The 13548-nt window shown below is 43.0% G+C and overlaps 1 protein-coding gene across 1 annotated transcript in view; it reads right to left on the bottom strand.

The window, feature by feature from the left end:
- itga2.2 (integrin, alpha 2 (CD49B, alpha 2 subunit of VLA-2 receptor), tandem duplicate 2) overlaps positions 1–13548 on the bottom strand; it is a 131849-nt gene that overhangs the window by 83723 nt on the left and 34578 nt on the right. Inside the window, exon 2 of the mRNA XM_080185564.1 lies at positions 2851–2977. Within this exon, the coding sequence (XP_080041690.1) occupies positions 2851–2977 (127 nt within the window). The remainder of the gene's footprint in view (positions 1–2850; positions 2978–13548) is intronic.

Genomic DNA, 13548 nt, shown 5'->3' with positions numbered 1-13548 from the left:
GAAATGTAATGGATAAAAATAGTACCTGAATGAGTACTTGGCACACCATAACATTCAAGGCTATGGGCTCAAGTGGGCAGATCAGGGCTTTTCATGCATTGGTGCAGACTCGATGGGCTGAAAGGCCTCTTCTGTGATTTTTGTTATTGTAGAAGAACTCGAGGGGTGAAGTCAGAGTGACTGCCCTTGATGTCAAGGTGGTACTTGACCAAATATGGCATCAAGGAGCCCTAGCAAAACTAGAGTCAATGGAAATCAGAGGAACAATGATCTGCTAGTTGGGAGTCATGCTTGGCACAAAGAAAGATGGCTGTGGTTGCTGGAGATCAATCATTTCAGTTCAGGGACACCACTGCAGGAGTCCCTCCTGGGGAGTGTCCGAGGCCCAACTATCTTCAGCTGTTTCATCGATGACTTCCTCTCCGTCACAAAGTCAGAAGTAGGGATATTTGCTGATGACTGCACAACATTCGGCACAATTTGTGACTCTTCAGATACTCTTAAGATACTCTTCAGACTCTTAAATCGGCCTCGCAGGTGGAGGATGTGGTCAAGAAGGCGTATGGTGTACTGGCCTTCATAAATCGAGGGATTGAGTTTAGGAGTCGGGAGGTAATGCTGGAACTTTATAAGACCCTTGTCAGGCCTCATTTGGAGTACTGTGCGCAGTTCTGGTCGCCTCACTATAGGAAGGATGTAGAAGCTATTGAAAGGGTGCAGAGGAGATTTACAAGGATGTTGCCTGGACTGGGAGGCATGCCTTATGAAGTTAGGTTGAGGGAGCTGGGACTCTTTTCCCTGGAGAGACGAAGGTTGAGAGGCGACCTGATAGAAGTTTACAAAATGTTGAGAGGAATAGATAGGGTGGACTCTCAGAGGCTATTTCCCCGGTTTGAAATGGTCGCTACGAGAGGACACAGATTTAAGGTGCGGGGAGGGAGGTTCAGAAGTGATGTTAGGGGTAAGTTTTTCACTCAGAGGGTGGTGAGTGAATGGAATCGGCTGCCGTCAGTGGTGGTGGAGGCGAACTCGCTGGGGTCTTTTAAAAGACTTCTGGATGAGTATATGGGGTTTAATGAGATTGAGGGTTATAGATAGGTCTGTAGGTTGGTAGGTGATGATGTGATCGGCGCAACTTGTGGGCCGAAGGGCCTGTTTGTGCTGTAGTGTTCTATGTTCTATGAAGAAGTCTGTATCCATATGCAGCAAGACGTGGTCAGCTTCCAAGTTTGGGCTGATAAGTGGCCACATTCATGCCACAGGAATGCCAGGCTATGACCATCTTCAATGACAGAGAATCAAACTTAGATAGCATTACTATCACTGAATCCCCCACTATCAACATCATGGAGGTTGCCATTAACCAGAAACTGAACTGGATTAGCCATATAAATGTGATGGCTACAAAACATGGTTAGAAGCTGGGAATTCTGTGGAGAGTAACCCACCTTCTGATTCCTTTAAACCATCTATAGGAAACAAGTCAGGACTGTGATGGAATACTTTCCATTTGCCCTGATGAGAGCTGCTCCAATAACATTCAAGAAGTTTGACATTATTCAGGATGAAGCAGCTTAAACATTCAGTCCAAGCATCACCGATGTGCAGTGGCAACAGTGTGCACCATCTACAAGATGCACGGCAGAAACTCATCAAAGCTCCTTCGACAGCACCTTCCAAACCCAGGGCCTTTAGCCGCTAGGAAGACAAGGATAGGAGATGCATGGGAGCACAACTACCTGTAAGTTGCTCTCCAAGCCACTTACCATCCTGTCTTGGAACTATATCACTGCTCTTTCACTATCATTGGGTCAAAATCCTGGAACTTAATTCCTAACAGCACTGTGGGTGTACCTACACCACATGGACTGTAGCAGTTCAAGGAGGTAACTCACCACCACCTTCTCAAGGGCAATAAATTCTGTCCAGCCAGCAAAGCCACCATCTCACCAATGAGTAAATTAAAAATAACTGTTGCCATTGGGAAAATATTAAGCAATGTCAACAGAAACAGTGGGATGTTTGACAGAAAAGCAGGCGGGGCATATTTGATGGAATTGTGTGTGATAAATATGACTGGCAGAAGTGTATGATTGTTACAAGAAGTACAGATTATACTGTAGGGATGGAATTTTCCCATTCCGCCCACTACGGGAATCATAGTGGGCAGGGAACAGACCTTGCCAAGGTCGCTGACCTCGGGTGGGATTTTCCGTTTTGGGGCAAACGTGACTAGAAAACCCTGCCCTAGGTGTGTGCACATTTAAGAATTTCAATGTATTATAGATGAGTGTGACTTTCAATGTATTATAGATTAATTGTTTAAATGCCTGATTTAAATAACTTCCCTTCCGATTCCTAGACAAAGATAGATAGGAAGTAACCATTCAATCACTGCAATTTTTCTTTACCCTTCAGCTCCCATCATTATCTTTTTCAGGTAGGTCAGGTTGTTTTTCATTCTCTGTCCATTGTGGATCTTCTTCAGAAACGCTTTTCCTAAACCTGTCTTTATCAACGTGTTTGCTCAAGACGTCACACATTACTATGGACGTGAAAACTGAAGCTCAATTTTCCTTAAAGAAGAGACAGCAAGTACAACAGCAATAACACAGAAAATTGCCATTTCTGAGTTACATTTCAGATACTTAGCTGTCCATTCTCTTTGAAAAAGTGCTGAAGAAGTCACTCATTCTTCTGCTCTTTTTACAGTACCCAAATTGACCATTGTATCTGTCTTTTCTTTTAATTTACTTCATCACTCGATAACATGCAGTAAACATAATTATAGGTGGACCATGCTCCATTATGATGCTCCCAAAATGAAAGTCCGAATAAAGTCTACCTTACCATTGTCCATCAGCATTTGAAAACTGCTGAATGGTGGTTCCAAACTGAATATTTGGAGGGCCTGACAATGTTTTGGCTCCCAACACGTCAACATTAAAAGCTTGGGATGGTTGCAGAAGAAGACCACCTGAATTAAAGGACAGAAACAAAATCAATTAATGAATCAGAAGGAAGTTAATATTTCAGAATGATTGTTATAATGTTAACTAGCTTTGCATTTAATTTTTCAAGCCTAATTGAGTACTGATATTCCATACATTTTATAAATTATTTTAACTTTCAGTGTTTTTACTTCAGAAACGTGAGTGCTGATGAACAATTGCAACGTTGGAGAGTTCTTTTTATGTTAGTTGTTTTTGTCCTGGGTGAACAGCTGGCGGAGCATGTGAGCCTACTACTAGGTCCAATTGAGAGGTCCAATTGTTTAAGAGAACCATACTTTATAACCATGCCTTTAGAAAGCCAGCTGTCCCAAATGAGTGTATTCTACTCTGGTCGTCAAGCATGCTTGGCCAGAATGATGGGAGGCCTGACGAGTGGAGGAGGAAGGGATGTGTTTGCGGAAGAGGAGATCCCAGAGAAACAGTGCTGACCCTGAAGCTAACATCACTGCTCCTCCTAGCCTCACAAAATTAGAGCTCACTAACCTTTTTCTGTTCTCTTCCTTTATGTCATCTGCTATAAATAGGCAGAGTGTGCAAGCACATCTTCCACAGTTGCCTCTAAAAATTGCATTGACTTCTTTATATGACATTTCAACCAGGTTTACCCACAGTAGTAAGATGCTTGCCTGCTTTTGGTGGCCTCCTGGGTCACCCAATGGAAGGCTGAGTAAATATGGCAATGAAATGAGAACAGAGTGGTAAGTTCACAACAGCTATCCAACTCTGATGCTCTTCCATTTCAACTGGATAGACCGTTGGAAGCATCCCTAAAGTCTTTGGAGGAAGGTCGGCAGCCTCCGGCAGTTTTAAAACATAGCAAATTGCGGGAATCCACATGGGAGTGAAATAGAACCATTTTTATACTATGCCTCAATATCTCAATTTTCTCTGTTGGCGAAACTTCCACTGAAACTCTCAGCCACTCATCGACAGAGTTCAGTTCCCAAATGCACAGACCAGCGGGCTTCCTGCGTTGACAGTAATTCTGAAAAGGTTTAAGTTTAGGGCAAATAGGTAGGGAGGTCATGGAACATTTATAGATTACAGGGGAGGAGGTGCTGGCTGTCTTGAGGCAAATCAGAGTGGATAAATCCCCAGGACCTGACATGGTATTCCCACGGACCTTGAGGGAGGCTAGTGTTGAACTTGCAGGGGCCCCAGCAGACATATGTAAAATGTGTTAAAATTCACGGGGGAGGTGCCGGATAATTGGAGGGTGATCATGTTGTTCTGTTGTTTAAAAAAGGTTCCAAAAGAAATCTGGGAAATTATAGGCCAGTAAGTTTGACGTCGGTGGTGGGCAAGTTATTTGAAGATATGATAAGGGATAGGATCTACAAATAGTTGGATAGATAGGGACTTATTAGGGACAGTCAACATGGCTTTGTGCGTTGTAGGTCATATTTGACCAACCTATCAGAGTTTTTCGAGAAGGTCACCATGGAAGTGGATGAAGGGAAGGCGGTGGATGTTGCCTAGTTGGATTTTAGCAAGGCCTTTGATAAGGTCCCTCATGGGAGGTTAGTTAGGAAGATTCAGCCGCTAGGTATACATGGGGAGATAGTAAATTGGACTAGACACTGGTTCAATGGAAGAATGATGTGGGTATGCCGGCGTTGGACTGGCGTAAACACAGTAAAAAGTCTGACAACACCAGGTTTTAGTCCAACCTATTTATTTGATAATATACTCGCAAGCTTTCGGGTTAGCCCCTTCGTCAGGTGAAGGGGCTAACCCGAAAGCTTGCGAGTATATTATCAAATAAATAGGTTGGACTAAAACCTGGTGTTGTCAGACTTTTCAATGGAAGAAGCCAGAGAGTGGTTGTGGAGGATTGCTTCTCTGAGTGGGGGCCTGTGACTAGTGGTGTGCACAGTAAAAAGTCTGACAACACCAGGTTTTAGTCCAACCGATTTATTTGATAATAGACTCACAAGTTTTCGAGGTTTCCCTCTTCGTCAGGTGAATGGAGAGTTCTGGCCTCAGACAGAGCATATAAAGCACAGACAGTTTAGAGATTACTGACCGTCCGTGAGGACGGTCTCAACAGGGATCTTGGGTTCATGTCGCACTATCTGTAACCCCCGTGACTTGCCTGGGTTTGCAAAACCTCACTTACTGTACTGTCTGGAGACAATACACATCTCTGTAACCTGTGATCAGTGCTCCTTCCACTCACATTGTCAGCCACTTCAGGACTTGAACAGCAGGTTAGGTGTAAGGATTCGCATTCTAATCAGTAATCTCTAAACTGTCTGTGCTTTATATGCTCTGTCTGAGGCCAGAACTCTCCATTCACCTGACGAAGAGGGAAACCTCGAAAGCTTGTGAGTCTATTATCAAATAAATCTGTTGGACTAAAACCTGGTGTTGTCAGACTTTTTACTGTGTTTACGCCAGTCCAACGCCGGCATACCCACATCATGACTAGTGGTGTGCCACAGGGATCAGTGTTGGGTCCATTGTTGTTTATCATCTATATCAATGATCTGGATGATAGTGTGGTAAATTGGATCAGCAAATTTGCTGATGATACATTGGAGGTGTAGTGGACAGTGAGGAAGGTTTTCAAACACATGGAGTTCGGGGATAGGGCCTGGGTGGATTGTGATCAGTGCAGACACGATGATCCAAATGGCCTCCTCCTGCACTCTAAGGAGTCGATGGATCTATGATTCACTGCAACTTGTATTGCATGTTCTGGATCTTTGAATGGATTTTTCTGGTATTACTTGGTTAAATTAAAAGTTATAATGCCTCAACACTTGCATTTTCTGAAACATGTCTGCCAGATACGCAAAAAAGAATACAGTGTTAAGATCTGTGCTTTTTCAGGTCCTGATTGTTTACGCGGATTTCTGGTTATTATACACCTGCCTTTCCGTTTTGGGGAATAGTAACGATATTCATAAAGAAATTCTGGTGCAAATGGCTGGTTGCAACACCTGAGGAAACGCTGGCCAATATATTATGAAGAACTGTGCTAATTTCAGCACAGTTTCCTCTATGCCGCTTTGCCAGCAATTCAATCTTCATCAGTAATATGTGGAAAATTGATCAGGTTGTGTCTCCTTCAACTTATAAAGGAGTGAGGAAAATTTCAGGAAAAGATGATGCTTAGCTGTCCCGACCATGACCTTCATTCAAGTATTTATTCCAAGTAGTGCAGATGAGCAGGATGAATTTGCACGCATGCCAGCTGTATAAGCAAATGTTACAATAAGTCTCTCCACTCTCAAGCTGCAAGGAAAATAACCCCACAAGCATTTTTTCCAGGTCAAATCACTTTTCCAAATAATAATAAATATTCTGAAATTACATCAAAATACATTGCATTTACCCCAAAGAAACAATCCATTCTTATCAACATGTCCACATCAATGTTTATGTTCCATATGAGCCTCCTACCACCCTACTTTATCTAACTGCATCCTTCTATTTCCTTTCCTCCTCATTTACTTATCTGGCTTTCTATTAAATTCATCATTGTTGTTAACCTCAACTCCTCCAAGCCATTCTAAATGTTCCCCCGTTAAAGAGTTACTTAAATAAACAATTAAAACAGTAAGAAATTCTGAGATCAATAAGGAAGTGTTAGATCTAACATGTCCTCTGATTTTTTCAATTGGAGTGCATGGGTACTACATGGCCTCTTACGTGCATGGCTCCTTTAGAGCCTTTTGCATGCTGGCTTGATGGCTTCGATTTGCACGCAGCCTGCGTAAGAACTTTCAGGTTGCTGTGAGGCTGCACAACATAGAGAGAATATTGGTTAGTGTTTCTTTGCGTGCTAGAAGCTAGATGATGTATTTTGGGGCTTGGCCAATTTCCCAAAGCAAGCTGCTTAAGATTGTAGTTTGTTAAAATTACGATTGTTTATTTACATCTTCTATTTACGTTTTAGGAATTTTGCTTAAGGTTGGAACATCACTTCCCTCCTGATCTCTGTTACTGAGGCATGCATCATCACATTACTTCATCATCAAGGCTTCTGATGTTAACACTTAGAATATAGAACATTATAGCACAGTACAGGCTCTTCGGCCTTAGATGTTGTGCCGACCTGTGAAACCAATCTAAAGCCCACCTAACCTACACTATTCCAATATCATCTATATGTTTATCCAATGACCATTTAAATGCCCTTAATGATGGCAAGTCCACTTCTAATGTAGGCAGGGCATTCCACGCTGTCCTTACTACTCTGAGTAAACAACCTACCTCTGATATCTGTCCTATATCTATCACCCCTCAATTTAAAGCTATGTCCCCTCATGCTAGCCATCACCATCCGAGGAAAAAAGCTCTCACTGTCCATCCTATCTAATCCTCTGATCATCTTGTATGTCTCTATTAAGCCACTTTATTGCAGAAGGTCAGGGGGCATGGAGTTGGGGGTAGGGTGTTAGCGTGGATAGAGGATTGGCTGTCAAATAGGAGGCAGAGAGTGGGGGTCAATGGGTGCTATTCGGATTGGCGGTTGGTGACTAGTGGAGTGCCCCAGGGGTCGGTGCTGGGGCCTCAGCTATTTACCATTTATATAGATGATCTGGAGGTGAGAACCGAGCGTATGGTGTCGAAATTTGCTGATGACACCAAGATTGGTGGAACGGCAAATTGTGCAGAGGGTGTGGAGAGTCTGCAGAAGGATCTAGATAGGCTGGGCGAATGGGCCAGGAACTGGCAAATGGAATTTAATGTTGGCAAATGTGAGGTTGTCCACTTTGGTAGGAATAATAGTAGGAAGGACTATTGCTCACGGGGCGAAAAACTGCAGCATGCGACGGTGCAGAGGGACCTCGGGGTCCTTGTGCATGAGTCGCAAAAACCCAGCTTGCAGGTGCAGCAGGTGGTCAGGAAGGCTAATGGGATGCTGGCCTTCATAGCGAAGGGGATTGAATATAAAAGTAGGGAGGTCTTGCTGCAGCTGTATAGGGCACTGGTGAGGCCGCAACTGGAGTACTGTGTGCAGTTTTGGTCGCCGCACTTACGCAAGGATATTTTGGCCTTGGAGGGAGTGCAGAGGAGGTTTACTAGGCTGATTCTGGAGTTGAGGGGGTTGAACTATGAGGAGAGGCTGAACAAACTAGGCTTGTACTCGTTAGAGTTTAGAAGAATGAGGGGAGATCTCATTGAGACGTATAAGATGTTGAATGGGATGGATAGGATAGAGGTGGAGAGGCTCTTCCCGCTCAGAAAGGACAGTAGGACTAGAGGGCACAGCCTCAGGATAAAGGGGGGGTGGTTTAGAACGGAGTTGAGGAGTAACTTCTTCACTCAAAGGGTGGTGAATCTCTGGAATTCTCTGCCCGTTGAAGTGGTGGAGGCTGCCTCGCTCAATATTTTTAAGACGCGGGTTGATAGGTTTTTGATAGGCAAGGGGATTAAGGGTTATGGGGAGAGGGTGGGAATGTGGAACTGAGCCACGACAGATCAGCCATGATCTTATTGAATGGCGGGGAAGGCTCGAGGGGCTAGATGGCCTACTCCTGCTCCTATTTCTTATGTTCTTATGTTCATTCCAATGAAAACAGCCTCAAGTCCCTCACCTTTCCTCATAAGACCTGCCCACCATACCAGGCAACATCCTGGTAAATCTCCTCTGCACCCTTTCCAATCCTTCCTAAAATGTGGCAACCAGAACTGTATGCAATACTCCAAATGCGGCTGTGTCAGAATTTTATACAATTGCAACATGACCTCATGGTTCTGAAACTCAATCCCTCTACCAATAAAAGCTAACACACCATATGCCTTCTTAACAACCTTATCAACCTGGGTGCCAACATTCAGGGGTCTATGCACATGGATACTGAGATCTCTCTGCTCATCCATACTACCAAGTAACTTACCGCTAGCCCAGTACTCTGTATTCCTGTTACGCCTTCAAAAGTGAATCACCTCACACTTCTTTGCATTAAACTCCATTTGCGACCTCTCAGCCCAGCTCTGCAGCTTATCTATGTCCCTCTGTAACCTCCAACATCCTTCCGCACTGTCGACAACTCCTCTGACTTTAGTGTCATCTGCAAATTTACTAACCCACCCTTCTATGTCCTCACCTAGGTCATTTATAAAAATGACAAACAGCAGTGGCCCCAAAACAGACCCTTGCGGTACACGACTACTAACTGAATTCCAGGATGAACATTTCCCATTAACCACCACCCTCTGTCTTCTTACAGCTAGCCAATTTCTGATCCAAACTGCTTAATCACCCTCAATCCCATGCCTCCAAATTTTCTGCAATAGCCTACCACGGGGAACCTTATCAAACGCTTTACTGAAATCCATGCACACCACATCGACGCTTTACCCTCATCCACCTCTTTGGTCACCTTCTCAAAGAACTCAATAAGGTTTGTGAGACACGACCTGCCCTTCACAAAACCGTGTTGACTATCCCTAATCACAATATTCCTTTCTAGATGATTATAAATCCTATCTCTTATAATCCTTTCCAAAATTTGCCCACAGCAGAAGTAAGGCTCACTGGTCTATAATTACCAGGGTTGTCTCCACTCTCCTTCTTGAACAGGGGGACAACATTTGCTATCCTCCAGTCTTTTGGCACTATTCCTGTAGACAATGACGACAAAATGATCAAAGCCAAAGGCTCTGCAATCTCCTCCCTAGCTTCCTAGAGAATCCTAGGATAAATCCCATCCAGCCCAGGGGCTTATCTATTTTCACTGCTAACACCTCCTCCTTATGAACGTCAATCCCATCTAGTCTAATAGCCTTTATCTCAGTATTCTTCTCAACAACATTGTCTTTTTCCTGCGTGAATACTGACAAAAAATATTCATTTAGCACTGCTCCTATCTCCTTGGACTCCACACACAACTTCCCATTACTGTCTTTGACTGGCCCTAATCTTACCCTAGTCATTCTTTTATTCCTGGCATACGTGTAGAAAGCTTTAGGGTTTTCCTTGATCCTACCTGCCAAAGACTTTTCATGTCCCCTCCTGGCTCTTCTTGGCTCTCTCTTTAGGTCCTTTCTGGCTAATTTGTAACTCTCAAGTGCCCTAACTGAGCCTTCACGTCTCATCTTTACATAAGTCTCCTTCTTCCTCTTCACAAGAGATTCAACTTCTTTAGTAAACCATGGTTCCCTCGCTTGATCACCTCCTCCCTGCCCGACAGGTACATACTTATCAAGAATACACAGTAGCTGTTCCTTGAACAAGCTCCATATTTTAATTATGCCCATCCCCTGCAGTTTCTTTCCACATCTATGCATTCTAAATCTCACAGCTGTCAGGCAGAAATGCAGATATTGGTCACAGAGCTGCCTGAAATCAGCATGCCAGGTGTCTGCCAGGGCTGGAAGGGGCAGTCAAGCATGACATCCTGTCCTGGCCGAGAATGGCAGCGTCCCAGGCCGAGCCCACCCAACCCCAAGAACTCTTGAAGGGCTCATTTTCTGCCGCTTGGCAGCCGCAAAGGGGCAATGGGGCAAATGGCTCTGGACCTAACTCCTTGAGCCACCTTGGGGCACAAGATGCCAGGCCAGAGTGTTAGTGCCAGGGGGCCTGGGAGTAGCTCCATGTTGGTACTGCCGAGGCATGTGACCTGAAGGGAGGCTGAGTAGGGATCTGAGGGAGGTAGAGGGGGTGAATCCTGAGAGCCCTCATGCTGGTTGGGAATGTTGATTTGTGGCTGATGCCCCATTCACCAGGGCATTAGGATTCCCACCAGCCATCTGAAGAGGTTGGAGAATCGGGCTGGCAATTTCTAATTCTCCTGAATTTAAAAAAACAAACAATGAACTATAATTCTATTAAGACAATGGAGGTTTGCTAACCAATCGGAATATGCAACTTTCATTCCTCCCATGTGGGATGAAAAGGGAACAGGTATCTCCCAGAGGAGTGTGAAATACCACATCTCCTGTTGGATTTCATTTTATTTTGAATCTTTGCAAAAATGTCTGAGTGAGACATGAAAATGCAATTATTCGTTCTACTAAATAATGACAACCACATAAGTGAAAATCAAATTTCTCTGGAGATATAGCCTATTTTACCAAGCCAGACAGAACAGAATGCTACATTGAAAAGCCGCAAGGATGCTATTTCTCTCTCTCTCTCTTTTTCTCTCAAAAATATTGCATCAGGATTTACAAAACAAAACCGAAGAGAAATCTACTGAAAACCAAGAACTTTTGGGAATGTAACATGGAAATCTGCTCCAAGCAACTACACCCAGGAAGACAATGGAATAAAGTGGCTGCACCATGGAATGGAATCACTTCATCGAGACCAGACAAGGACAGTTAACCACACCTTTCTTTGTTTATTTTCTTTGTGAACTGTGAAAGAAACCCTTAAGCTATTCACTTATCCTACCATCTGCACCAGTGTGCCCAGGGAATATGTGATGTATGATTGGCGACTGTGATTTACCTAGTCTTATTTTAAATAAGGTCAATAAATATATCTTGTTCTATGTTTAAACTTTGAAACCCGCCTGACTAACTCTTTATAATCAGGAGGTGTACATAGTAGGACTTCTGCCATGTTGACAAAGTGCATCATTGCTAACTTCATGAAAAAACCCAGTCAGACTTAGAGTGATAGTATGTCGGAATCATCTTTAGGCCTCCTCATATGGCTGTAACGCTTTTTTCTTAATCTATTCTCTTGCTATCCCTCTCTTTATGTCTAGAGACTCCAAGCCTTCCTGTTTCCATCTCCACCATGAACTGTTTCTTTTTCTGTTCTTCAATTTCAGTTCAGTAGGTTGATCAACAGGCACAACATTCACGAGGCCGACAGATCACATCTTTGCTCTATTATTGTTTTACAGTTTCATCAATTTGCATGAAAAGCTAGGACAATTTGAAAGCTGAAGAAAAATGTCTAATTGAGGCCATTGACAATGAGGTACACTGCTCAATAAATTTCTGGGCCATTAAGATTTACCAGGATGTCCTTTTCTGTAAAAAGGTTTGGGCTGAGATTGGGCTTCATCCATGAATAGGCTGACAATTTTTGAGTAGTGATTTTTATGATACTGGTTGAGTTTAGCTTCAGACAATAAAACTAATCTTGGTTCATTAATGAGGGACTTCTGCAATTTACTGCAATTAAAGACAATTGTTTGTTTTGATTTTTATGTTTAATTTTCCCAAGGATCAGGAAAAAGTGCTCACAATAACTTTTGAATCAAATGACTTTTGTCGGACAACTTTCTGAAAGTTTTCATGGTATGCTTATGCAAACATAATGGACACTGGAACTGTAGTGTCCAATTCAGTTTCATCAAAACCTGATTTGAAACCACAACCTCACATTGCATTATTTCCTGTAACGGACCAGATGGGAAATTTCTCTCTTCATTCCTCCAACCCTGTTCTACCAGTTTCTTCCTCAGGTTCCTTGTTAGAATTGCCATAATGAAGGCCGGATTTTTGTCTTCTCCTCACAGTACTGCAAAATGATTTGTTGACTTATTTTTGTTCCTTCCTGTCAATCCAGGAGCACCTACTCGTTCAGAGCAACTACTCAGCTACCTCGCTTAGTTTAATGTAATGATAATTACCGCTTCTCCAGAATGGTTTCGCAACTCTATTCAATCCACAGCTGTTGAACTTTATGATTCATACTAGTAATTGCTATTTTGAGACATGAGTCTGCTTTCTACCAAGATTTTTTTCTGTGTTAATGTTTTCTTCAAAGTACTGTCTTCTCAAGAAAGCCATAGCTGGCGAATGTTTCTGTAGTTCCCCAGTTTTGCCATAGACTGGGAAACATTTTCATCTCCTTTTGTCTTTCATGGTTAATCTCAAACTGTTCCACAATAATGAGTGTATTCAGGCTCAGATATTCTTTCACCATTTGGATTAATGCCTCTTAGATTCTGTCTTTAAGCTGGACAGGAGGAATCAGAATCTCAATCAAAATATTTATTGCAGATTAACAGATGGTGAGCATAATTGCTCCCTTTTGCGCTTCTGTTGCAAGTTAATTTGCTTCAAGTAACAAACAAAATCTTTTTACATTTGCACTCCAGCTCCACCACTTCTCAATTTTCTGAATTTGTAGATCTGATAGAAAGCATTTCAGGTGACATGGAACAAAAATACTGCACGTTTAATCTTTTTTATAATGTTTTTCCCATCGTACCCTTTGCCATTTGGTGTAAATAAACACTGTTAGTCCCTTAGTAAGTCACTGCTTCTATTTTCTGACCCACCCCTTTCCCCCTAGAAGCTTCCATCGAAGAATAACAAGGACAATGACTAGAATTCTCAAACCTGGCCTGTGGCTGGGATTCTCCAGTCCCATTGCTATGAATGGGAATTTGGCTGAGCACCATATTCTCTGTTCTCACTAGCAGCAGTAGCGGGACATGTGAGACCAGAGAATCCCTGCCAATATCTTGGCACATTACAACTACAAACTGCTTATTCCTATGAAGAAAGCCAATTAGTGTCCAGTTAGTAGTAGTGAATTATCATATATACCTAGAACTTTCCTCTGGGCTAGGGAAAGCCTGGCCTATGACTTTTGCAGCTTACAAAATGT

The sequence above is a fragment of the Carcharhinus amblyrhynchos genome, chromosome 1 (assembly GCF_965287045.1).
Source record: "Carcharhinus amblyrhynchos chromosome 1, sCarAmb.v2.hapA, whole genome shotgun sequence".
Lineage (NCBI taxonomy): Eukaryota > Metazoa > Chordata > Chondrichthyes > Carcharhiniformes > Carcharhinidae > Carcharhinus > Carcharhinus amblyrhynchos.
This window is presented reverse-complemented; position numbering and strand designations above follow the sequence as displayed.